Here is a 26295-nt window from a genome sequence, read left to right on the forward strand (position 1 = left end):
CTTATGATAGTCCAGCCTTCTCTGCACGTGCTGAGATCTACAGTCAGAGCAAGATCTGCCACGTGGTTCTCTCATCTGCAAGGGCTCTTGGTCAGCGACGGAGGGAAGGAGACACTTACTCTTAACTCTACCCTCAAAGAAAGGGGAAAAGAAAGGAAAGATCTTTTTATATGAGGCCCCCAGGAAAATCTATGCTGCAACTTGACCACCTTATCGCTATTCCCAAGAGTCAGTCGCGGGATGGGCGTAAAGGGCCAAGTTCACCGCGGAATCTGGCTCCAATGAAGTCATGTACGTTACGCTAACATAGACACCCCTAGCCTTGCATCCCCTTGCGATCACCTTACCTGCCCCCTCTGAATTTGGCCCCCTGAATCTCAGCCCCGGGGAGTCTCGATGGGTGTAACTTGCCTGCCGAGGGGCCAGAAGAGGAGTGCAGCAAGTAAAGGGACTAACTGGAAGGTGTAAATCGGTGCATGGTAAAGTAGCCCCCACCCTATTCTGATTTCCACCTTCTCACATCCTCAGTGGGTCAGATTTGGAGGTGATCTGTATATGAGGATGATATACGTTAATATAACCTGCCCTTTCCTCCCTGGGTTACTGGGGGCAGGCGACGCTTACCTGGATGCCCGGGCGCCTGATGATGTCAACAGTAAAGGAAATCTGGAGTACCCTGGGATGACATTGGCTGGATGGGAATCCTCTCTCCACGCCTCTGCTGCAGTCCTCTGACTTGCAAAGGAAATTAAAACCGGCCGTGCCGCCACCTGGCTGGGCCCTGTTCATGCTCAAGGGCGTGCCTGGGGAGCCTCCAGGAATGAACGTGAGCTCCTCTTTGCAATGGGTCTAAATCAAAAACCCCAACTCCGAACAATCTGCACTTACGCTGGCATGAGCACATCTTTCCTTAACCATTTAAGAAAACGCTACGCCAGACTGCGAAGAAATGTCACCGCTCATTTAAATCAGCAGGGGGCAGTTCGATAAATCAATTAACAAATACAGTTTGCCATAGTCAATGAAACTTCTCGAACTTGCATTTACACGGCCCCCATTTGCCCCACTCCTGAGTGTGTGCACGCTTCTGGGTTTTCAGTGCTCGTGTGGGCCCTTTGTTGGTTCAGTGAATCCGTCTAGCCCGGGCAACAAGGGGCAGTAACAACTCTCATTCGGAATTAGGATTAGGGTTAGACTGGAGTTGTTTGAACCAGAGGTCAACAACCACTTTGGAGAAGAGGCGGCGTGGTCTTTCCCAAGCCAAGGTGGTGGTTACTCCCACTGCCTTCTCTGCAGGCCCACCTCAGTCAGCTCCGGGCACAGCAACAGCCTCTGAGGCTCCCTGTTCGGTCAAAGCCCCAGCAGGCTCGCAGCGGCAGCTTCTGGCTTCCTAGCAGCGGTGTGGCCGCAGGTCTTGGCTTGGACAGAGCTCCATCAAGCCATCTCCGCTCCTCTCCCAAAATGGAGGCCCACCGCATGCTCTCCTCGCGTCCCCTGGAAGTCTCTCTTCCCCAAGGCCTCCCGGGAGTTGTCGTCTCCAAGGCTGGATCGCAGCGCTCAGGGTCTTCCGCGCCGGAACTCTCCCAGGTAAGTCCGGAGGCCCCTCTAGTAAGGGGCGCCTACGTTCGCAAGGGACTCCAATGTGTTCGCTAGACACTCCGAGGCAGTCCCTGCGCCAGAGTCGACAGGAGTCTAACTGGTGTCACTTACACCTGGAGGAGCTGGAAGAAGCTGTGAGTTGCACCAGCTTAGACTCACCCCTGAGTTTGGCCCAGGGCCTAGAGTAGATGCACCTATCCCTGGGGAGATACACTGCTGTACTGCCAAGTTCCTTTCCCTCAGCCTCCAGGCTCCACGCGAGGGAGGGATGCTAGAGGAGAGACAGTGGTCAGCATCCGATCCAGCAGGCGTGGGTCAGCCTCTCTCTACCGGTGGGGGGGGCTGGGGGGGAGAACTAGGGTGAGCATGCTGGCCAGGGAGGGATAGGAACTGACTGAGCTTCTCCCTCGGAGGCGGGAACGGGATGGGGATGGTCGAGGAGACGCCAAGAACAGAACAGACTTTTTCCAGCCAGCCCGTCTCCAGCCTCGCAGGATTCCCAGTGGGCGCTAGGGCTGCAGCCGGGCCCTGCCCCAGCTGTGTCCTCGGCCCGCTCTGGGGAGAAGCAGCGCCCCAAGTTTGGAGCCAGCGAGTGCCACGACGGGCACTGATTATACCTCTGCAAGGGGTGCTCGTACCGTCCCGGGCCCTGTGGGGCAGTTCCGGGGAGAGGGGCTGTCTCTAGATCGCCGAAAGCGTTGTCCCGCCCTCCCGCTCTGCAGAGCACGGTGGCAACGCTTGCATTTTCAGCCACGCTGTGACGGGGAGCGATTGGCCGGCGCAAATGAGGAGTAAGACTTGGACGACGGCTCCTGCAGCCTCGGCTGTGTTCTGGGTAGGGGACTTGCTTTCCTCCTGTGTGATCGAGAGTGAGCCCTGTTTTCGGAGCACCCCTAATGGGTCCTGCTGTGAGTGGCGCATGTTAATTTTACTGGGGGCAGGAGCTGTCTGGGTGTCACACCGAATTTTTTTTAATGTCTTTGCTGTTTGGGATGAAGGACTGGTTTGCTAGAGCAAGCGGTCCAGTCTCTTCAGGCTGTCAGCATCGCGTAGCCTAGGACCGCTCTGTAAGCAGCGTCCTCCCTTCCCCTGCTTGCAACAGCACAGACCAGGATACCTGGAGCCTTCTCTGTGCGGATCACTCAATAGACAGCATGTGACAACTTCTGTTCTGCTTGGGGGTCAGCCAGGTGCCCCGGTTCAACTGCAGCTAACATCATTTTCTGCATGGTTACGGCCCGTATCCAGCATGAGGAGTATCTGCCGTGTGGAGCTGTAATGGTGATGGGCAAAGTCATTCTGCCTGACGAGGGTGTGGCTCGGGTATGCAATATTTGGAGTTTGTACAGCGCCGAGCACAGCAAGGCCCTGCTGTATGACGAGGACTTCTAGGCACCACCGTCATGCAAATAATAATAGTAATTGCAAGTGTGCCACCGCACTCACCATATTTCCAATGGGTTCATCAGCTGGGGATGGTTTGGGGGAAAATTTGCGCATCTCCCTTTGCAAATTTCCCCAGTGAAATCTGCAGCAGGTGACTGTTCCCTGCCCAATTAGCCATTCCGGGAATTGCCAAAGGTGCGCAGTTCTATTTGCCATTCTCGGGACTCTCACTTAGCCTTTTGCGTCAGCTCACAGAACAATTTTTCATGCTTCAGCGATTGCTGTGCGTCATGTTCAGGTCCCTGTGCTCAGAGTTGGCCTTGACATTTTTGGGAAGGCCAGCGATGGAGAGTCACCCTGATATTTTTTGCTAGGGCTCCCAAAATCCGGGGTGCCGTGGGCTGTCTATAGCAATGCTTGTGGTTTGCATCTAAACTCTTCTCAAGATGCGTTCCAGCCTATGAAGGAACTTTGTAAACGTATCCCTAAACATGAAATAGCCATCAATGTGCCAACCTCATCTGGATGCTTAGGAACCTCGGAACATACTTGGCGTGTCTCACAGCCATGCTTTCTGCTTGTTGGCTTTCACAGAGCCCCTGCGTAATCCCTAGGGAGTAACACACGTGCTGTTGGCTCTCTGAGCTCTTGCATAACACAGAGATAGAGACACACACACGTGCTGTCAGCCTTTGTGGTGTCTCACTTAATCCATAGGGGATATACAGAGTGAGAGGCTGGGGAAGCGTCTGCCGGGAGGGGCTCTAGGTTGGATGGATATGGGCTCTGGCTCAGCTCCCAGAGAGAGACTGGCTAATTTTATGAGTCTGCTAGTAAACGGGGATTGTTGATGAATTTGCCCAGTTCGGCTTCATGTTGAAAAGCAGGCAGACCCAGGGAGTACTTGCGTTCTTGTTGATTGGACCTCTTTCTCCAAAACACTGACGTGTCCCAAATGGCATGTACGATACCAGGGAGCCAGGGTTCCCCATCCCTATGGCACTTGGTTTAAAAAAACCAATGGCATTATCGGTTATATAAAAGCCATTTGGGATACCCCAGGAAGCAACTGAGACTGGCTTGGAACCTGTTGCAATAAAACACCCAATTAGCACAGAGTCCTTGACAGGAAGAAGAGGTAGGAAAAGCAGAAAATCTGTTGCATAAACAGTCAAGTTTTATACTGAGGTTGGTGTGCCACAGAACTCCCGATATCAACAGGTGGATGCAAAATAAAGATTTTGCAACGTGGAGATGCAAAATAAAGATTTAGATAGGACTTGACGGGCACCAACAGGCACCCACAAACTGGACTCATTATGTGTGCTCAGCCTTCATAAGAACATAAGAAAGGCCATCCAGCCCTGTATCCTGTCTACCGACAGTGGCCAATGCCAGGTGCCCCAGAGGGAGTGAACCTAACAGGTAATGATCTAGGGATCTCTCTCCTGCCATCCATCTCCACCTTCTGACAGACAGAAGCTAGGGACACCATTCCTTACCCCTCCTGGCTAATAGCCATTAATGGACTTAACCTCCATGAATGTATCCATTTCTCTTTTAAACCCTGATATAGTCCTAGCCTTCACAACCTCCTCAGGCAAGGAGTTCCACAGGTTGATTGTGTGCTGAGTGAAGAACTTCCTTTCATTTGTTTTAAACCTGCTACCCATTAATTTCATTTGGTGACCCCCAGTTCTTATATTCTGGGAACAAGTAAATCACTTTTTATAGTTATTTGATCATAATTGGTCCCTTCTGACCTTCGTATCTTTGAAAAACAACCAAAACTTTTCCTTATTCACTTTCTCCACACCACTCATGATTTTATAGACCTCAATCATATCCCCCCTTAGTCTTCTCTTTTCCAAGCTGAAAAATCCTAGCCTCTTTAATCTCTCCTCGTATGGGGTCCGTTCCAAACCCCTAATTATTTTAGTTGCCCTTTTCTGAACCTTTTCTAATGCCAGTATGTGTTTGAGATGAGGGGACCACATCTGTATGCAGCATTCAAGATGTGGGCGTACTATGGATTTAAATAAGGGCAATAAGATATTCTCTGTCTTATTCTCTATCCCTTTTTTAATGATTCCTAACATCCCTGTTTGCTTTTTTGACTGCCGCTGCACACTGCATGGACGTCTTCAGAGAACTATCCACGATGACTCCAAGATCTTTCTCCTGATTAGTTGTAGCTAAATTAGCCCCCATCATATTGTGTGTATAATTGGGGTTATTTTTTCTAATGTGCATTACTTTACATTTATCCACATTACATTTCATTTGCCATTTTGTTGCCCAATCACTTAATTTCAAGAGATCTTTTTGAAGTTCTTCACAGTCTGCTTTGGTCTTAACTATCTTCAGCAGTTTAGTATCGTCTGCAGACTTTGCCACCTCACTGTTTACCCCTTTCTCCAGATCATTTATGAATAAGTTGAAGAGGATGGGTCCTAGGACTGACCCTTGGGGAACACCACTCGTTACTCCTCTCCATTCTGTAAATTTACCATTTATTCCTACCCTTTGTTCCCTGTCTTTTAACCAGTTCTCAATCCATGAGATTGAGATTTCCTACAGATTTCCCTCCCGAGCTTGAGTGATACAAAAAAAGCATCTGAAACGTTAAACAAGACACAGAGAGAGGGATCCAATCGCCTGATTTACATTCCACCTCATCAACTGTTCTTAGTTTAAAAGGGGCTCGAGCCTCAATCAGATTCTGAGCAGAGGAAAAAAACAAGATTAAAAAGTCCCTATGGGAATAGTATCCACGTGGGGAAAGTCGCCTTCTCCAGGGTCAGGGGTTGGGGCATCAGCGGAGAGATAAAAGCATAATCCCATCTAGTCATGCCCTGCACATCAGGGAGGCCAACATGCTTCCTGTTTTGACAGTTTGCCTGATGGCTGGAAGGATTCACACCTAGTTGGAAGGGAGCCCTCGGGCTGGGCCATCTCGAATGGTCACCTGCGCTGTTAGGTCCCCTCTGCATTGTCCTGTGTCTGTGCACTGCCCCATCTCAAAGGGGCTGTCTTCTGCAGACTCCCTCCACCCTGTGCTCTCCTGCATACCTGCTGATGGGCACCGGTCCTCGCTCTGTCTGTCTTTTAGTAATCAGCATTGCTAGTACTGTAGTGCCCCAGTCCAGAGGAGAGTATCACTGGCCCAGCTGCTGTGCAAAGCCAGGGTCCCTGTTCCAAGGAGCTCCCAATTCCATGTGTCTCCTTTAGCCTGTCGACAAGTTCAACACACGAAGAGGAGCAGTGGCGTGATGGGATCCTCTGGACCTGTGATCAGAGCGGTCAGTACCCCGGGAGTGTTATAAATTCTGTATAGAATGGAATAGAAACTCTAGAGAGAGGAGCAATGGGCAGCGTTCGTCTGGGCTAAGCTGTGGATAGCTGATCTTTATTTCCAAGGAGAAAATCTTCTCACCCAAGCCCCTGCGAGGTTAAAAACAGGGGTGCTTCTGTGTGTCTTTTCCCTTCCTGTTCAGCAAGATCATACGTACGATTGCACTGTTCGCAAAGAAGCTGCCGTAGGAACACACGGACTAATTTTGTGTTATACAGAGGAGAAAAAGTGCCTTTTTCACGTACTTTTGAGAAACACTCCTTGTTAATAATACACTCCCCACACCTGCCAGTAACCAAGAGAAATACCCCTCCCCCATCAAACACGCACCCCAGAAGCCCGAGTGAATGGATGGTCTTTGCAGGATGTTCTAAAGGGCAACACATCTGGGCTACTTTGGACCAAGCTGGGGCGCAACGGCCAAAGTCAGACCCCTCTTGCAAATCGCGAGGGCTCGAGCTGGAGTGCCTGTGGTGACTGAAGCCGGTGGAGTGGGGAGACAGACGGTCTCTGGAGCAGGTGCCAGGCTGGTTAGGGCTCCGTAGCTCCAAGTCCACATCTCAAACTGCACCCAGAGAGCCCTCGGCAGCCAGCGCAGAGCCTGGGGCCCGGGGGCAATGTGCTCACGACGGGGTGCGCTGCTCAGGTTAGTATTTCTCTCCACTGGTTCAGTTCTTGTGCAGAGCTGCCAAGCAGACCCACTGAGAGCTGCCTGGGCAAATGCTGTTCTCCTGGGTGCATACTGCAGCTAAGGAACTGTGGAGACAGCCCCTGGTCCGTGCGTTCCAAGCTGTTTCTAAATGCTCGGCTAGCGTTTAGACCCCCGGTAAAACCCCCCAGACTCTGCCCTGTCTGAGGATGCCTGATCTACGGTGATGTTCTGATGGGCGCTCAGCGCAGTTCGGACTTTCTTGCGCTTTTGATCCACTGCTTCCAGCCCTTAGACCGATCGTGGTAATTTCTCCCTGGTCTCTCCAAAATGCTGCTACTCTAGAAGCAGACACCCAGATTGTCAAATGTAACATAGGGAGCAAGGGTGGCTCAGAGATTAGTGTGGGAATCTGGGACTTGGGAGACCCAGGTTCAGATCTCTACTGTGCCTCAGCCTCCCTGTGTGACCTTGGGTGAGTCACTTCCCCACTCTGGGCCTCAGTTTCTGATCTGTATAATGGGAATACAGCACTGCCCTGCCACATGGGGTAAAGGTTGCAAGGGGCTCGGTTACTACAGTGATGGAGGCCATAGAAGTACCTTAGACCAGACATCCTGCATGGCACAGACAGGTGTAGGAGGCTGGTGGGCTGGCTTGAGTGGGGCTGCTGTGAGCAACATGCTCCAGCACCACTTGCCCTAGGAGCCCTGGAGCTGCTTCCTGTCTAGACAGCAAATGGGGCTGCCTGCATGTCTCTCGGGGTGAGCAATGTGAGCGCCGATTGGGTCCTGCCAGGGGAGGGCGGTTCCTTCAGGGGAGCCAGGGAGACAGATGAAGAAAAACTGGAGATGTTGGAGTCTGAACCAAGAGGAGCTTGTGGTGGTTCCATTAACTCCAGAGAATTGTTCTCCACTGTTGGTAGGAGAGGGAGGCTGGGCAGGGCAGGGGAATCCCCCATTAACTCTTTCTCTGTGTGAGGGGTTGGACCCCTTGGGAAGCCACCTGCTGTGCTGAGATACCAGTGAGTCTACCTGTTCTGCCAGCATGGGCCCCCTCTAACCTGTCTTGCTGAGCCAGGCTCTGAAAACCGCCTCCAACACACACACAGGTAGGGCCAAACCCAGCTGCAGATCAACTCTGGGAAGACTCAGCTTAAGGGACTTGCTCCAGCGCTCAGATGTCCACCTCCCTTGGAGTGCCGACCCAAAGGTATATTATGAAATCCACCTCCTCCCTCAATGTGGAGGAAGGTATGCACAACTTCTCGCCCCCCCTCTCCCGCCCCTCAGTTGGAAATTACAGAAACTGGGTTATATTAGAAAAAAAAAATTTATTAACTACAAAAGACAGATTTTAAGTGGTAAAATGGGTAGCAAACAGAACAAAGCAGATTACTAAGCAAATGAAATCAAACACGCAAACTAAGCTAGTTTCACTAAAGCAATTGGTTGCAAATAATATTTCTCACCCTTGATATCGTTGCAGGCAGTTTGCAAAGTTTCTGTGGTTCAGAGTTCCAGCTATATTCCTTTTCAGACTGGACCCGTCTCAGTCTGGACTCCCCCCTTGCCTTCCCTTTTGCAGTCTTTCTTCTTGGGCAGACAGGCCATGGAGAGGAGGAGTCCTGTTTGCCTTCCTCCCCACCCTTAAATAGGATTTACATAAGACGGGAATCTTTTGTTTCCCAAACTTGACCCCCAGCTTCCCTTACAGTGGAAAGTTACAAGAAGTCCCAGGTAATGTTTTAGTATCAAGTGACAAGACCAGCTGACTCTGTAGGCTAACGGCGTCCATGAGTCAGGAGCAGTATGGAGGGTCCACAGGAAGGCCAAGCTTTTCACACTCTATCGTCCTCGTGGATGGGCCATCCCCTGTCTGGCTTTTCCATGGTTGTACCTGGAGTGTTAGCAGTAGGCATCACTCAAAGTAGCATAGTTGAAATACAGATTCATAGTCAATATTCCTAACTTCAGATACAGAAATGATACGGGCACACAGATTGTATAATCACATTCAGTAAATCATTCCCTTTCCAATGATATCTCACATGAGCCATCTGGCATAAAGTATCTCTCAGTTATGTCATTCATATCATAAGCATATTTTCATAAGGAATATGGAATGCAACGTCACCCTCTGGATAACCTGAGCCCGCAGGCCAGCTCAGTTGTAAATTCTGGCCAGAGCACGTACAACGAGCCCTGGAACTCAGGCTGATCCAGACGGCAGGGGCTCGCCGTACAGGGAGCATGCGCTCTGGGGCTGTCTTAGCTGCTGGTTGGTTAGTGGGTCAACTTTAAGGTGGTGATTTTAGCCTAAAAAGTGCTACCTGGTTGGAGATGGATAGCTGGCCTCTCTCCCTGAGTGGCACTGCTGCAGTCCCGATGAGTGGGGTGGAGATCTAGGAGCCCCCGTGGTGTAATGGAGGTGGGGGTGGTGGCAGGGCATCCCTCTGAAACCACCAGGCTTAGCAGCCAGGGTACCCAGCAAGGCCCATTTCCCCCCTGGGAGTCTAAAGGCGGTGGAGTCCCTCAGAGGCAGTCGTTTCTGGAGGAGGCGAAGTTTTGCTTGGGAAGAGGCTGTCTGTCCGGTTGAGCTGAGGATGGTGTTTGGCTGGGAGTTCACTGTTGGCATCATTCTGGCTGTATCGTGGTTTTAAACAGTGCCAGAGGCCCCCGAAGTAGCAGATCGGGATCTCGCTTGTGTCCTCATCAGACATCAGTCTGAACAGATACGCACCAGGACAGTCCATTTCCTCTCGGGGGCTTGTAAAGCCTCCCAGCACGCAGGGCAGCGCCCGGCCGCTCTGCGATCTCCGCTCGCTGTAGCGTTGTGACCTTTTGCAGGAGTTTGCCACGCTGACGAGAGAACTCAGTGCCTGTCGAGAGCAGCTGCTGGAGCGGGAAGAGGAGATTTCGGAGCTGAAAGCCGAGCGGAATAACACCAGGGTAAGTCATGGGGAATAATGTCCGTTCCTAGCCCTGATACCTGGCTGCTTCTAAGGCTCTGTGAGCAGAGGTGCTTATTAAAAACCCCAGTGGTTCCCAACTCTGGGACTAACAATACTGGCTAGAGCTGGGCAGAGTGGGAGCAATTGCTATGCAAGCCCTGTGCTGTCTTCCCCCTTGCATGGACACTCTGGTTTGTCGCATTCTGGGCAAGCTGGTGATAGAGTCTCTGGAGTTTGTCCCCTAGAGACCTGCCTCGGCGGGATCTCATTCAGTACTGAGTTCTGTACGGCTTGGGAACAGAACCCCCCATCATTTCTCTACAACCCTGTTGAATTCATACTTACTACACTGCAGTGTATGGACTGCCATACGGGCTTTTCTGACTGTCCTGGATCCCCACACAGCATTAAAGAGGAACCTCGGTCCTACACTATAGAAATCCCTGCTGGTCCAGCCCTGCCCCAGGCCCTAAGCTTTGCTAAGGAACTTCACACTGCAGTAGTCCCTCAGCTCAAACTACACTTCCCCTCTCAACACGGCCAATCCGTTGCAGTGTGCCGGGGCCTGAGCTTGGGGGAGCAAAGATGCCGTGCAGCAGGGATCTGTGTAGTGTGGCCTTTAGCCGCACGGTGTTAATTTTCAATGGCCAGGGCGAGGTGAGCGTGCGATGGAGATTTTGTGGCTGTGTTTGCTGGCCGTTCATCATACGTTTTCCCCAGGTCTGAGCATAAGGCAGGGTGGGTGCTCCGTGCTTCGTGGGAGAGATCTCCAAAGGCTTCCTGGTCTTTGCAGCTAGGTGAGGAGGGGTCTTCAGATCTCCCTCCCCAGTAATAAGAGGTTTCAGATTTGTAGCCCCCACTGTGCGCTGGGCAGGCGGTAAAGCACGTGCCTAGGTCTGGGCTGTGGAGCTGGGTTGGTCGCCCAGATGGGGGCTGCCGTGGCCTGTGCTCTGGAACTGGGGAGGAGAGAAGTGCCCTGTTCAGCCCCCTGGGCTGAGACCGGAGGGCAGGGCCATGGGAGGCGGTGAAGGCTTCTCCCTCCCTCTCTTGCAGCTCTTGCTGGAGCACCTGGAGTGCCTGGTCTCAAGACACGAGCGCTCGCTGAGGATGACGGTGGTGAAGCGGCAGGCTCAGTCCCCGTCCGGCGTCTCCAGCGAAGTGGAAGTCCTCAAAGCGCTGAAGTCATTGTTCGAACATCACAAAGCGCTGGATGAAAAGGTGAGCTGCCCGCAGAGGGGCCTGGAGCCACCTGGGGCCCTGCCCCCTTACCATCGCCAGCTGCCCCACACCTGGGACACTGTATCCAGCGCTCTCACTGGCCCTGCCTGGCTAGCATCCAGCCCCCTCCCTCTCTGTGTTCATGGATGGAGAAGGCTGGACTTCAGGCCTATGGGAAGGCAGCTCCCAGAAATAACCCTCAAGCCATTCCTTTCTCCATCTCCTTTTTTCTCCTGTGCAAAGCAGAATCTCCTTGTCTCTAAGCAGCAGGACGTCTTTCCCTGAGCGGGACCGCAGGGCTCTCTGCAGTCCTCTGGGGCATTATGGCAACGAGATCACCCTCCCCCTGGATTTTTATCCGGAGCTCTCCTGGCAGAAGTGGGTCAGCCAGAGAGCTGCAGGCGTTGGCTTGCTGAACACAGTGCTTCCCGGCACGCGGCTTGCGCGAGGGACGGACGGGCCTGTCTCAGCTTTGTCAGCAGCTGTGGGGAAGCAGAGGAGCAGTTTGGCCCCTGGGGCAGAGGAGTTGGGAGGGTTCAGATAGTTACAGGGGCTCAGAGGCATGGCAGGGCTCGGCAGTGGGGGGGGATCGGTCATCTGGAAGGAGCTGGCTCATATGAGAGCCCTGGTGTCCTGTCCCTGCAGGCTGAAAGTCAAGGGGCCTCCAGCAGTGCTCGGGGGCAGATCCTCTGCCTTGGGCCGCTCCCACTGGGATCTCTGCCAGCTGGGATAAGGTGGAACAGCCCCCAGGCTGCTCTAACCTGGCCTGGGGCAGAGACTCAGAGACATAATTGGTGGCTGGTTCTTGGCTTCTCCTCTTCTGGCCTGCAGCGCCAGCGCCCCTCCTGCTCTCCCAGGGGCTCCCCCGGCCCAGCAGGGAAGCAGGCAAAGGAGCCGTTTGAGCGACGATGCAGCAGGCCCCACGCACTCCTGGCTCCCCCCAGAGCCCAGGGGAGCTGGCAGGGAGACAGTGACCCTATTACTCTGTAGCCCCAGGCCTGGTTCAGGTTCTTCAGGGCACAGCTCCATGGCGTAGTCACCGTCCAGACTCACGTGTAAACATCCCTGGGACACGCCGCTGGCTGGCTGGCTGCCCTGGCGGAGCGCATGGCTGTTGGGAGGTAGATGGGATTAGGCTGGGGTGCCTGTCGCTGGTGGTGGGATGCTGACCCCTCCCCCAGCGATACCCTGGCCTCGGGCCCTTCTCTGCTCGGCCCTCGGGCTGCCCTGACCCTACACTGCTGCATGCTGCGGACGGACGGCTGGGGGTGCTGGCGCTGGCCATGCGGCTCTCTCCGGAAAGCCAACCCGGGGAGCCTGGAGGTGGAGAGAGGAGGAGAGTTAGCAGAGGGGGAGGGCTGGAGCCAAGTGGGACAGGAGTAGCCCACTTATATAGACAGGGGAGCAAAATCCTGGGCCCTGTCTGAGCAGCTGGGGCTCAGGGCAGCCTGGTGGTGATACGCCTTGTATGCAGCTCGCACGGCGCAGGGGTGGGAGGTCCGATCTGATGCCCATGCTCAGCCCTCAGTGGAAAGGCACCGTGGGAGTAGCACAAACTCGAATCTCTCAGTGACCCCCGGGCTTTCCTCCTGCAGCCCCTCCCGGCTCTGGCCCCTGGCTGATGATCAGGCAGTACTATGCTGCTCGGGTGTGATCCTGGGTCCCAGCACGTGCTGGGTCCGGACAAGGAGTCGGGCCAAGTCGAGGAGTCAGCAGTGCCCACCCAGCAGCTAAGTAACCGCCTTTTCCTTTGTCTCGGATGCCTGCAGGTCAGAGAGCGCTTGCGAGCGGCGTTAGAGCGAGTGGCAACCTTAGAAGAGCAGCTGGCGAGTGCCCATCAGCAGGTAAGAGGGGGCTTTGGGATCCTCCCTTGGGGCCCGCGGGGCCTCATCTGCTACGGACATCGTGCTGGGCCGCCGTGTGCTTCCTGGGGGGCTGCGGCCGAAAAAAACACTGACGCTCCCCCAGGCCTCCTTGGTCCGGCCCGGAGCAGCAGGCACCTAATCGGGCAGCGAACCTGTCCGCCCGGTGGCAGAGGCTCGACTCCTGCCTTAACCCCATTTGATCTGTGAACTCCAGGAGAGAGACCAGTCTTCATCCCCTTGAAGGAAGACGCTCCTGGTCCTTTGGCCTGTGTGTCTACACTGCGCTCCGAGCTGTGACGGCCGCACCGGTCGACCTGCCCGAGCCAGCTGTGGCCTAGCTAGCTCGGGAAACAATGGCAGCGAAGCCCCAGCAGCCCGGGCTTCCGTGCGGGCTGTAAAAGCACAGCCTGGGCTCTGGGTACGTACGTGAGGGACGAGTCTGGGCTGCCGTAGCATCGCTGCTATTGGGATTGGTGCTAGCTGGGTCCGAGCTAGCCGGCTCTGCCTGCGTGTGCTTTCGTCACGGCTCTGATCGCAGTGGGGGCATCCCCTGGGCAATGAATCCAGTGCTCGAGATGGGATCTTAGACCACATCTGAGAGCGGAGAATGGGGCTTTCTCGCCTCCTCCGGACTTGCGGCTCTTTCCCTCGTTTGCCCCAATGGACAGCCACCCACCTTTGGCCCTCTCTCTCCTGCGGGGAGAGACCCATTCCCGGGACTTGGCCACCCTGGGCCACCATCCTGCCCCAACAGTAGCAGGATGAGGCCTCTGCCCTGTGTGACTCGCTGGCTCATGAGCATGGGCTTGTGCTGTGTGGTGCCGGTTTGGGCTCTCACTAGAACCACGTGTGCCGTCTTCTCGTGCATTGCACAATAGAGTGCGCGCGGGCAGCGCCGGCCTGGGCTCCTGAGGCTTGTGCAAAGGAAGGTGCTGGCACAAAATCGGAGAGTGTCAGGGGTGTCTTCCTAAAGGCGGTGCCCGGGGGATGCAACCGGGACGTGGGTGATCGTGCCCCGTGATCAGAGCCGGAATAGCTGAGGGTCAGAGCCGGGTTACTGCAGGGAGGCAAGGCAGGAGCTATCGTAGCCAGGGGCGAATGTTGTGAGTGACGGCTGGGCTGCTGGCTGTTCCCACTCATCGGGCAGCCTTCTACAAGCCAGCTGTGCTCATTAGGTTGCCTGGAGCCTGACTCTGCTGCAGTCCCTGCTTGCTGACAGGTGGAATGTGGGGAAACGGGAGAGAGCAGAAAGTACGGGGAGCTGGGCGATTGGGTGGGTTGATTATGATCTTCCTCTTTCTGGCCTTTCACCCCAGTTCCCTCCCTCCCTTCAGAAATGAACCAGCCCAGCCACATGAATGCAGCCCCCTGGCACTGCCAGGGGGTATGGTGGGGGCCCCATGCCAGTGCAGGGTGAAGGTGGGGGTGCATGTCAGCAGCTGGGCAGAGAGCAGGAGGCATGGCGGATCTTGCTCTTTAGGAGTTTTCCTCCTCTTCAGCCTGATTTTCCTGTCTCGGGTCTATCCCGTTTCTCCGAGCCCGACCCCCATGTGCCAGCCCAATTCCTCCCACCCGTGGGTCCACACGTTAGAGTGTTGGTAGGTGGGGATCAAGGGGCAGATCCTCAGCTGGTGCGAATTGTTATCACTCCGTTGCTGCCATGAGACCCATAGCTCGACGGGCAAGGACAGCTTACACTAGCTCAGGATCTACCTCTTGTTACCTACCTACACGTACACAGTCCATTCTCACCCCTCCCTTGTATGTGGGCTAACGCTACCGATCAGCTGGGCTTTCCAGGCCCTCCTTTGGGCACAGATTTGCTCTAGCTCGGCCAGAAGTGATGGGCTGGATGCAGAAGTCCCTCGGAAGGTTCTCTGGCCTGTGCGGTGCAGGTCAGGCTAGATGATCACAATGGTTCCCTTAAATCTCTGACTCTGTGAACAACGATCTCAGTTATTGCAGTGCAGGGGCCCGCAGCCCTGGCAGGGAGCGGAGGGCCGGGGGCACTAAAAGTAGAGCTGGGAGCTTTTGCCTAAACGTGGTTGCATTTTGCAGGTAACTGTTTTGCAGCAGGGCCCTGCGCAGAGGGAAGCCCCAGTCGGAGAAGATGAGAAAAGGGTGGAGGGCAAGGAACCAGGGCAAAAGATTCTCTGGAAGGTGAGAGCCCTTTCCGAGGGGCAGAGAGGGACTGCGCTATTCCATGCCTGCCGTCTGAGTGGCGGCTGTGCGTAGCTGCAGGTGACCTTGGAGCTTTCTGCGGTGGCTTTGTCATCCTCTTTCCCCCAGTGCCCGAGCACAGAGCTGGTTCCCTGACATTTCATGATCCTTTTCCTTGCCTCGTGATCTCGGGACATGCCAGGCAAATTGGGTTTCCCCCCTTCTGGGAGAGGGAAGTGGTGTGAGGCCGTGGTGAGAGGAGAGGACTAGGCCCTGAGGTTTGGGGACTGGGCTGGAGGACGTTGTGGGCCGTGCTTTCCAAGAGAGGCACCTGTGGGGCACTCCTAACCAGGGCATCGAGCACTTCACTGGACCCATGATTAAACAGGGAGCAGATAAAATGTACTGTGAGCCCAAATCCTCCTGCTTAAGTGGAGACCATCTGCTTCAAACAGTCCCCACCCCAGACAGAAGGCTCCACATCCCCCCTCTGCACCCTCCAGCAGCTCTCCACTAGCCAGCTTGGCCGGCTGCCCTGCAGGCAATTCTCTGGGCCCTCTGTAAGACGCTGCTCCACCCCAGCGCTAAAGCTTTCTGTCCTGTGGTTCTGCAGAGACTTCCCAATGGTTCCATCCACCCCAACGACGAGGCGAGTCGGGTGGTGGAGCTGCAGGAGCTCCTGGAGAAGCAGAACTTCGAGCTTGTGCAAGCTAAAGAGCGGCTGGCGGGGCTGGTGGCCAATGTTGCTGAGCTGGAAGAGGATCTAGGCACCGCCAGGAAGGATCTTATAAAATCAGAAGAGCTAAGCAGCAAGTACCAAAGGGATCTGCGAGAGGTCAGATGCTTGTGCTCCAGCCGTGCTAACAATCCCTGTGCTCTTAACAGCACGGGGCAGCGTCAAAGTGCCGGGCAGATATTGACCAATTCGGCTTCCAGGCGCTCTGCTGCAGGCAGGATCTTTGCCGTGTAGGCGGCGGGTGTAAATAGGCCAGGGGTGGCCGTGGTGTCCTCGGCTGCACTCCACCTCTTCCCCTCCCTCCTCTACCCCTCTCCCCCGCTGCTCCCCGCATCCCTGCGAGCAGTGGGCCCTCACGTGGTGGGGGGGGGGGAGAGGAGGGATGGGGAGAGCACGAGTGGTGGGGGCCTCAGGGGACGGGGTGTGTGGAGGAGAGCAGGGACACGGCCTCGCAGGGGCGCAGGAGAGGAGGAACGCGGTGTGAGGCCAAGCAGGGAGGGGGCTGAGTGGCGGTGGGGCCTGGGGCCGAGCAGGGATGGAATATGGAGGGGGCCATGCGCAGAAGAGGCGGGGCAGGGTGCTAGCCTCCCCCAGGGGAAGCTTCCCACGTCACCCATGGACCTTGCTCCTGTTTTAGACCGGGGGAAACAAAGGCAGAGAGGTGAAAGGGCCACATTTTTAATTTTTTTTCCCAAACGAGGCCATCGCTTCTGGAGGCCTGTTTTGGGGGATCTCTGCCCCTTTGCCTGCTCAGTCCCCAGACATGCTGCTGACCCATGGCAGCAAGACGTGTTGGTGCCGGCGGCTGTGGCTTCTCCAGGGCTTTACACTTGGATAGGGGTTTTCAGCTTACTCTGCACAGGAGGGTCTCTTGCCATGACCGTGACCCCTGATTGCTGTCAAGCCCTGTCCTATTAGCTCCTACTGCTCTAAGCCCCTCTCTGGCACGTGCCAGGGCTCCTCCTTCCCTGCTCAGGCTTGGGGGTAGTGGCCTGTGGGCTTGTGGATCGCTGTGACTCTAATGGTGCCCTGTCCCCGCAGGCTCTGGCTCAGAAGGACGACATGGAGGAGAGGATCACCACGCTGGAGAAGCGCTACCTGGCAGCCCAGAGAGAAGCCACCTCCATCCACGACCTCAACGACAAGCTGGAGAATGAGCTGGCCAACAAGGAGTCTCTGCATCGCCAGGTACTGGGCCCTCCCCGGCATTGCAGGAGCAGTGTACGTACAGGAAACAGCTTGGGGGGTTGCAGACTCATTAGCTGCCTGGAAGCCCCCGTCTGTCCCCTCAGCTGAGCATCCTGTCTGGAGATGCCTGCCTGCCCCGTCGGGAGTCAACCCCCGCCTGCTGATCAGCCATCGGTCTTCCCTGGAAGCCCTTTGTCAGGGCTCCAGAGCTAGCTGCACCTTACACTCTCGCAGGGTGCAACCCCACGGTTCTCCCACCCTCCGACCAGGTCCCTGCTCCATAACACCTTGGGTACTCGCCAGGGTCGCTCAGCTCGGCAGAGGCAGGGGCTAACTTGTCCCAGACGCCCCAGCCTCTGGGGACTGGAGTGCAGCCTGCCTTCCAGCAGTCTTTGCCTCAGTCTCTGCCCAGTCTTCCATGGACTTCCCTTGTATCCTTCAAAGTTCTTTGCTCCAATTTTTCCTGCCTGGAAACTGTGGTTACCAGCCCTCCCGTGGTGGTCAGAGTTAAAACTTCAAAAGCAAATGACACCTGCATTATCTTTTTAAGTACTGGTAAATGGGGCTGTCTGAACCTATTGTCCTCTTTCTTGCAAGTAACCTCTGCTTGAATTAACCCCTTGTAACCAGATCTTAAACAACACAGGCCAAACAGATGGGACAGAGGATCCCATCCTTCACGCCCTCCCTCTGCAGGGTCAGGTGCTGTGCCGGGCTCGGCCCGCTCCAGTTAATTAGACGCAGCCATTGCTACTGCTCAGAAAGGGACTGAAGTCGGGGAAATCTCGGCAGGGGTGTCACTGCAGAGGCCCTAGGTTTAGACCCAACTGCCAGCCCAGCTGATACCTAGAGCTAGCCAAAATGTATTGTGTGAGGGGTAGTTTTTCCATCCTGCATAATTAACCGCGGGAACTCACCACCCCAAGAGATTATTGAGAGTCAGGAACTCAGCAGGATTCAGGATGGAGTTATCTCTTTCTATGGATAGTGAAAACATCCACAGCTATGTTAAGGAGGGTAAAAAAATTAATAAGTTATAAAACCCTCCTGCTTCAGGGCATGAGCCAATCACAACTACCAGAGGTCAGGAAGAAACTTCCCACATGGGCAGGTAATTCCACAGTTGCCCACTAGGGAGATCCTTGCACTTTCTTCTGCAGCAGGTGCGGTGGAGCCAGGAGACTGGTCGATGGGTGTGACCCAGGCTGGCGATATCTGTCGGGGGGAGACTAGCCAAGTTTGGTGCTTTTCTTGAATCCCCAGTCTCTGAAATTCACCCAGCCAAGGAGGGCAGATTCCCCTGGTCCTTCCTGTTTGCTTGTGTGTGTGCCAGCTGGGATGATGCAGGGTATAGAGGGCTCCGGGTTAAGTGTGTCTCCTCTGCGTTGTCCTGCAGTGCGAGGAGAAGGCTCGGCACCTTCAGGAGCTGCTGGAGCTGGCCGAGCAGAAACTGCAGCAAACGATGAGGAAGGCAGAGACGCTGCCGGAGGTAGAAGCAGAGCTTGCCCAGAGGATAGCAGCCCTTACCAAGGTAAGTGGGCAGTGGGAGTAGCCAGGCCCTGCTGGGACCCTCCCCAGAGAACATCCCCCGCCCCACATTATTCATAGATTCTCAGGCCAGAAGGACCTGTTAATCCCCTCGTCTGACACAGGCCATTCAGCCTTAGCACTGAGCCGAGAGGAGCCCCTGCCCGCGCAGGGGTTGCCTGGATGGTGCATGACTGTCGCTGATGCCGAACCCCAAGGCCTTTGACAGCATTAAGTGAAGGGGCATTCTGGATGTGCGTGCCAGAGCGGAGCTGCCTGTGTTTCTCTGCTAGAGAGAGGAGCAGAGAGGCTCCTCCAAGGGCTGTGCCGTGCGAAGTTGCTGGAGGATGGGCTCCATTGAGGGGCTCGGCGAAGGGTGGGGCCAAATAACCCCGTGGTGGTGGTGGGGAGCTGGGTGTTGCTTGCGGGGCTGTGGCCTGAACTAACGTGGGTGGTGCTGGGGATGAGGTGTGGGGAGTGCGGGCAGAGAAGAGGCGTGACTTAGGCGGCCAGGGCCATGCCCACCCTTCCTGCTACCTGAGCTCCTGCAGCTCTGGGATATGTGGGTGTCCAGGTCCCTCCGCCCGGTGCCTCCAGTCCATCTGCCACGTTTCAGTTTAATTCTGGCACCTGCTGCCTGCCAGGGTGTGCACCAGCCCAGACACCCAGCAGGGACCGCCGGGGCACTCGGCCTCTAGCAACCCTTAACGGGGCAGAAGACGCCCACGATAGGCAGAGCTGGGGCTGCCCTGGGGATGGGAGGGGTGCAGCAGCCACTGTGGCCTTTGTCTTTACAACCTCCTTTGTGCCTCATCATCAGCCTCCTCTGTGTCCCTGCTCCTGCCCGGCTGCCTGATCCTCGCCAGCTCACGCTGCCAGACTCTGCTGGCCTTTGTTGAGGGTGCTCAGTCGGCTGTCCCCAGCTTCCGTGCCTGGGGGAGTATGGGGCACCCAGGAGCTGGGGAGAGAGGGAGCCCGTGCCAAGCGGGGAGAAGGGTTCCCCTACCTGTTGCAGAGCAGTTTACTGGAAATGTATGGGACAGGGACTGGTGGAGGGCAGGGGGAACCCCAAGTCCCTGAGAGGCAGGAGTTACCTGCCTGGTCTCATCATTGCTTGGTGCAGAGCAGCACAGTGAGCCACGAACATCTGTCATGTTGTGTTTGAACAAGGGTTCTCTCAGCACCCGAGAGCCAGTGCTCAAGGCCCAGCTGAGCCCTCTGCCAGGGCCGCCCAGTCCCCAACCCCCCCATGGAGATCTGTCACTGCACCCTCAGTGAGCAAGGCCAGCTGATGTGCCTGGGGACACCACGGGGGTCCCGTCGAGTCCAGTGCTGGAGTGCACTGAAGTCCCATTGCCCTCTCTGGTGGGTCAGTGCAGTTCCTAGGCAGAACGGCCGCTCTCTGGAGCCTCACGTGCTGGCTTCTCCTAGAAGCTTCCTTGGATTTTCCTAGGCGGAGGAGAGGCACGGGAGCATCGAGGAGCATCTGCGGCAGCTGGAGAGTCAGCTGGAGGAGAAGAACCAGGAGCTGGCGAGGGTAAGGTCCACCAATGCAGGAGTCACCTGCCTGCTGTGGACACGAGCTGGGCTGCTGCTCCTCCGCTCCCATTTGTGGCATCTCTGCATGGGAATGCGAAGCGGCGGAAGAGACGCGGGTGGCTCTGTGTGGGGCAGGGGAAGGAGGTGCTTGTGGGGCGTTCTGGGAGGAGCTCTGGGTGAGGGGATGGGGAACCTCCCATGCCATGTTTGCTTTATCTCTGTGGCTTTATCTAGGCTACCCGTTAAGGTTACTCAGATGTACGGGTGTTAAACTGCACCTACTCCTGGAGCTCAGAAGGATGTCAAAGGCGCTGAGCTCCCTTCATTTATAACTCCTCTCCCACCACACACACCCCTTTTTCCCTAGTCTAAACAAGGCCTGTCTCTGGGAGGACTGAATTCTACTTAGCATATGCACAACATCTCTCAGGCGCCACGTGATCAGGGTTCATCACTGAATTTGGTCCTCTGGTGGGATCATTAACGGCACTGACTGGGAGCACAACATGAATGCCGATCCATGCCCCTGGGGGACTGAAAGGTGGTGGGTACTGCCGTATTCGCCACATCCTTTGCACGACTCTAGCTAGCACCTTCCATCTGAGGTTCTCAAAGTCCTTCCCGTGTGGACACGTCACCCCCGCCGCAGCCCTGTGAGGTTGGAAGGAATTATCATCCCCGGTTTACAGATGAGAAAACCAAGGCCCAGCAAGAGGAAATGGCTTTCCCGAGGCCCAGCACTGAGCCACTAGCACAGCTGGGAATATGACCCACATCTCCTGACTCCCAGTCGTGTGCTTGAACACCCAGAGAATGCTGCCTCCCATACCGGGGGGAAAGCCCTGATAATCTCCGTCTCTGAAGCCGTGCAGTGTGAACAGAGGGCTGCTCTCCTGCTCCTGGGTTGCTCACCATCTAGGGCTTTGCCCCATCATGCTAGTTGCATGGTAATCTCGCTCCATCTGTTTGATCCAGCGATATACCGCCTTAGAGTCCTGGGCCTGCTTCTCCACTCTCACAGCTGTAACGCTCTTGGAGTCAGGGCGGTGACACTGGTGCGGAATAGGGCAGAAGAGAGGAGAAGAGGCCCAGAGGCTGTGGTGTGGGGCGGCTATTCACTTGCAGGAAGCACTGGTTAAATTGCTGAGCATCTTCTCTGCATCAGCGGAGCCGAACTCCCCTCCCTCTCACTGGCCTGCTTCGTCCCCGCAGGGAGCTTGAATTGACTGTAAAGGGTCAGGCCCTAAGCTAGTATCTTGTACTCAGCTTACTGGCGTCCAGCCCCAGAAGTAGACTTGTGCTGTGCACACAGTGATCTCAGGCTGGCTGGTGGGGTTGCTCCCAGACCATCTTAACCCAGCTCAGCAGTGCGTGGCTGGTCTAAGTGGAGGGGCTCCCTTACCTGGCAGAAGCAATGAGTGGCAGAGAAACGGGGACTGGATACGGCTGCTTTTCCGCACCCCTGACTGGCTCTGGGTCATGGGCAAAACTAGAACAAGAAGCCTTGGGAAACCATGTTCTAGATTTCCTGCCAGACGTGTGTTACGTGGTTAGAGCCTCCAGCCGCTGTCAAACCAGCCAGCCAAGCACGTGTTCCAGCAATATGCTGGGTGAACTGTATGGAGAGACAGGGTGGGGCCGGGATCATGGGAGAGCTGTGCAGAGAGCTTGGCAGGGCTCCCAGGCATGGCGGGAGCTGCAGGAGGATAAGGTAGCCGTGTGGAGAAGCCCCGAGGATGGCAGGGAGAGCTCTCGGCTGGGAGCTCACCAGCTCCAGCTGCCCCTGACCAGGTGACCCTCTACACCAACTTACAAAGAGTCCGCTTCTCCAGGAATGAACGGCCTGAGACACTTGTTTATGGCCTCAGACCCAATGAGCCTCCCGCCTCTGGGCCTCAGGTGGGGATCAGGACCCCGCCCCACCTTTCTAAAGCATGTGGAGTGGTGAGCTGCTCTCCTTGGGTTGTCCTCGTGATCCTCTGATGCTGGTGATAATCTCCCGGTGCGCCTTGGCTCTGCCCCTTGTTATTTTCGAAGAACCCAGTCAGCTCTCGCACGTTTGAAAGCCTGGAAACGCAGGCACTTCTGCACGCCCCAAAAGCAAGAGCTAAAGCATACTAATAAATAAATAAATTCTCTGCTCTGGTAACTCAAAACTGGCTGACTCCAGCCCAGCAGAGTCCTGTGTGAATCCTGCTCTTGGGCCTGGAAGAATTTCAACCTGAATCTTCACTTATTTCCGACGGTTAGTGAGAGCCTGAAAACAGGGGCTTGGAATGACCATGTGAATGTGCCCCCCTAGCCGAGCCGTGCCCACAGCACTGTTCAGGAGGGTCACTGGCACCCAGGCAGGTTTCCTTACTTGAGTGCTATGGGGAGGCTGGCAATTTGGGGAGAAGGCAGCAGGGGCATTTCGACAGCCAGGAACTGAGAGGCTTTGGACCAGGTGTACATGGGGTGCATCTCCTCTTTCGTTCCCCGTGGTGGGTAAGGCTGGAAGTCATTCAAAATTTTGGGGGTCTCTTGAAGTCCTAGGTCCGCACCCCTTGACAGCAACCAGCTCCCCCAATATCCACCACTGCATCCAACACCAGTGGGGAAGTCGGGCACTTGTGCTTAATCCACCAGCAGTGAAATAGCTAACAGTGTTGGCATATTGTGTGACATGTCATCATTAGGGTTCAGAGTTAGTCCCCATTGAAATCAGTGGGACAGGTAACACCTGGTCATGCTCTCTGCAGGCTCAGGGAGACCTCATGACAGCAGTTTCAACCAGGTTCACATTCAATAGATTCTTTTCGCTAAATCCTACAGGCACCAAATGATGGCCTGGAAGCAGTCCCAGTGCTGGGTAGGGGCCTGTGGTGGCCAGGAGATGGGCTAGGCCTTTCCCAACTCGGATAAAGAACTATTTGAAAAGCATCCTCCCAGCGCTCCCAGCTCCAGGGGCTCAGACTGCTGATTGCCATTTGCCGTTGCAGGCCCGGCAGCGAGAGAAGATGAACGAGGAGCATAACAAGCGGCTGTCTGACACGGTGGATCGGCTGCTGAGCGAGTCCAATGAGCGGCTGCAGCTTCACTTGAAGGAGCGGATGGCAGCCTTGGAGGAAAAGGTACCAGGCTGCAGGGTGAGGGGCAAGAGGAGACCATGACGGCTCTGTGGAGAGCACAGCTTTGCAGCCTCCGCACAGGGGAGAGATGGGCGGAAGGGCTGGAAAAACCAGGACTCGGATTTCCAACCCCACTGTGGGATTGGTCGTCCCTTTCTACTGGGAATTGGGCAGCTCTGCAAATCTCTGCAAATCTCACCTGCTGCCTCCCAGGCTGGTCACAAGCAGTGCCGATTCAGTGTTACTCGCTATTATCCATATTGCGGTAACATCTACAGGCCACTGTACAGGACGCTGCCAGGGAGCAGAAGGTCCCTGCCCCAAAGAGCTTACAGGCTAGCTAGGCGAGACTCCCACAGTGTGGGGAGCAGGGATGAGGCACATGGTGTGCGTGTGTGTGTATGTGGGGGGTTGTCTGTGGCGCATGCCGGATTGCTCGCCCTTTGCTTCAGGACTGGGGGATATTTCTCCTATAGGAGCAGTGGGGGAAGGAACCTCACTGGTATGAAGATGGAGCTTGGTAAATTTATGAAGGGGATGATATGACAGGCCTGTGATAGTGGGGCCTGGACTCGATGGCCTCAGAGGTCCCTTCCCATCGGATGTTCTTCTCATGGCTTGGGGCATGCCCAGTGCAGGCCTTGGGCAGGGCTGCGAAGTTTGCAGATATTGTTTATTCACATTCCATTTTGCGGCAGCCGCGGGTACCCGAGGAAGGGATTTTAAAGCAGATGGTTGATGCCACGGCTAGTTATTGACAAGGTGGATCTGTCCGTGTGATCGCTCCCACTGCCAATCACTGCCAGCTGAGAGTCTGGAAAACGTCACCTTCTGTTCTGACGGGTGTCCATCAGCCTGCCCCCCTCTGAGGCTCATCGACCACGTGGGCACATGCCCAATGATTGAGCTAAATGGACTCCCTCTCTCTCTCTCTCTCTCTCTCTCTCTCTCTCTCTCTCATTTTTATGTTTAAGAATACATTGTTGCAAGAGCTGGAAAGCACCCAAAAGCAGATCGAGGCACAGCAGCATGACAAGGTACGTGCCGCTCCGGGGGGCTGCCTCACTCCCAGTCCCGTGCCCGTGGCAGCCACATCTATTGAAAACACCCTGGTTATGGGTTCAAGAGCCAGGATCCCAAAACGCCCAGCAGCACGAGTCCCATAAATAAAACCATGCCGTGACGTGGATGAAAGCTGCGAGTTCCTCCAGCCCCTAGTATTATTTAACAGGCACATTCTCTCCAGTCTGAGCTGTCTCAAGATTTATCCTGCGCTCGTCCCTAGCGTAACCATGCCCCTTCCAAAGGGAGCATAAAGTTGGCCAACTGATTCTTGCTCCCTGCCCCTTCCTCCTAGTTTACGTGAGGGGGATTTGCAGAGTAACTCGCGGGCTCTGGGGAAAGCCCTGCTAAGCAGGTGAAGTTTCCATAGAGTGAGTCTCCTGGACTATCTTGGCGCTTGCTGAAGGTGGTTCCACACTCAGGGCTGGCTGCCAGGGAAGCAGCTCGCCTGGTCCCTAGGAGCTCGCTCTATCTCGGAGTGATAATCGATCTCAGCCCGGCCTTCCGAAGGCCTTGAAGATCAGGAGCAGGACTTTGCCTCTCCCTTGCACCTTGCTGAGAAGCCAGTGCGGGGTCTAAGCAGCCCTGCTTTCATCCCCGGGGCTCGCTCATAACTATCCTTGGGCTGCTCTCAGCTAGCCCTTCCTCTTTTATGCTGTCTGCTGCGCCCTGACCCCTCGGGATGTGTGGGCATGGCCTTAGCTGTCGGCATCTCCCGCTAGCAGGGCTATGGCTGCTCAGGGCGGTGCAGGGAACCGGATGTTTGGGAACTGACATGGTGCTCTGTGCTTGGCGGAAGGAGCATTTGGAGAAACCCAAGTTTTGATCCGTTTGCACACGGGACTGGAGCCTGGTGCGATGGTGTCACCTGGTCCTCGTCCATTTACACTAGCCCCCCGTTCGAGTCATTGCTGATGCATCTGGCCTCATGAGCAGTGACTTGATGGGATGTGGCTGCCGCCTTCTGGGAAGGCAGGAGTTTGCCAGGCGGCGATAATGGTTTTCTGGCTCCAGTCCAGTCTGTGATGCCTCCTTGCCTAGCCGTGGCCTCTCTGTTGGCAGCTATTAATTTATAACGGGGCCACTTAGTGCAGATGCAAGTGGGGTCAGTTCTCCTTCGTGTAACAAACCTACAGCAGACTCCCATCATTTCCCTGTGTACGCATCTGTCTGTTCCCCCTGTAACACACCTAGCTGGCCCTGCATAGGCCCTAGCAGCAGCATCCACCGTTGCCTGCATTCCCCATGGCTTTCCAGGCACATTAAGGACGCCCAGCACGTGGGACGGGTGTGATATTTTAAAACAGGTTTAACTGTAGAGAAACTAGATTCCCCCAAAGATGAGCTGCTCAGTACAAACTAACCTCCCGTCCCGTCTCTCTCTGAACAGAGAAAGTTGTCAGATGAAATTGACAAACTGAGGTCGGAGGTTGACCAGCTAAAGACAAGAAGCGGGACATTTGCGGACAGCGTACATATGAGGTAAGGACCTCGGGCTTGGCCACAGACGGTCTTGCTGCCCCGTGTGCACCTCATGCCAGCTTCCTGGGTGTGACGGGATCTATCAGGCCTTCTCTGCCCCCCTGCAGGAGCCATTGGTTTCCTCCCTGGCTCCGGGAAAATCTGCTCAGACCAGGCTACCAGCGAGACAGCCAGCAGGCCGGCCAGCAAGGCTGGCCTGCTTCTTCTCAGGGGCAGAGCTGGGGGAACTGGGAAGAGGAGGAGCTCCTCAGTGCTAGCCCAGAATCTCAGGGACAGGTCAGGCCTTTACCCTCAAGTACTACAATTAAGTGCTTGCATTTGAGGGATTTTTTCCCCCTGCACTTAAAAATGCAGACAGCCGAACCTGAGTTCATGATGCTATTCAACTGTTGAGAGAGACCCGCAGCGCTTAGGTCACGGGTCACCCTGCTCCAAGCCGGTGGCCACAACTTACAGAGTAAGGCAG

The 26295-nt window shown here is 55.5% G+C and overlaps 1 protein-coding gene across 3 annotated transcripts in view; it reads left to right on the forward strand.

The window, feature by feature from the left end:
* Positions 1-26295, forward strand: part of PPFIA4 (PTPRF interacting protein alpha 4) — a 166783-nt gene that overhangs the window by 93208 nt on the left and 47280 nt on the right. For all 3 annotated transcript variants that reach the window (XM_074936405.1, XM_074936404.1, XM_074936406.1), the window contains exons 3-13: positions 9839-9940; positions 10996-11160; positions 12930-13004; positions 15084-15185; positions 15799-16020; positions 16963-17109; positions 18506-18640; positions 20090-20173; positions 23157-23288; positions 24260-24322; positions 25738-25829. In XM_074936405.1, coding sequence (XP_074792506.1) covers positions 9839-9940; positions 10996-11160; positions 12930-13004; positions 15084-15185; positions 15799-16020; positions 16963-17109; positions 18506-18640; positions 20090-20173; positions 23157-23288; positions 24260-24322; positions 25738-25829 — 1319 coding nt within the window. The remainder of the gene's footprint in view (positions 1-9838; positions 9941-10995; positions 11161-12929; positions 13005-15083; positions 15186-15798; positions 16021-16962; positions 17110-18505; positions 18641-20089; positions 20174-23156; positions 23289-24259; positions 24323-25737; positions 25830-26295) is intronic.

This window comes from Natator depressus, chromosome 21 (genome assembly GCF_965152275.1).
Source record: "Natator depressus isolate rNatDep1 chromosome 21, rNatDep2.hap1, whole genome shotgun sequence".
NCBI lineage: Eukaryota > Metazoa > Chordata > Testudines > Cheloniidae > Natator > Natator depressus.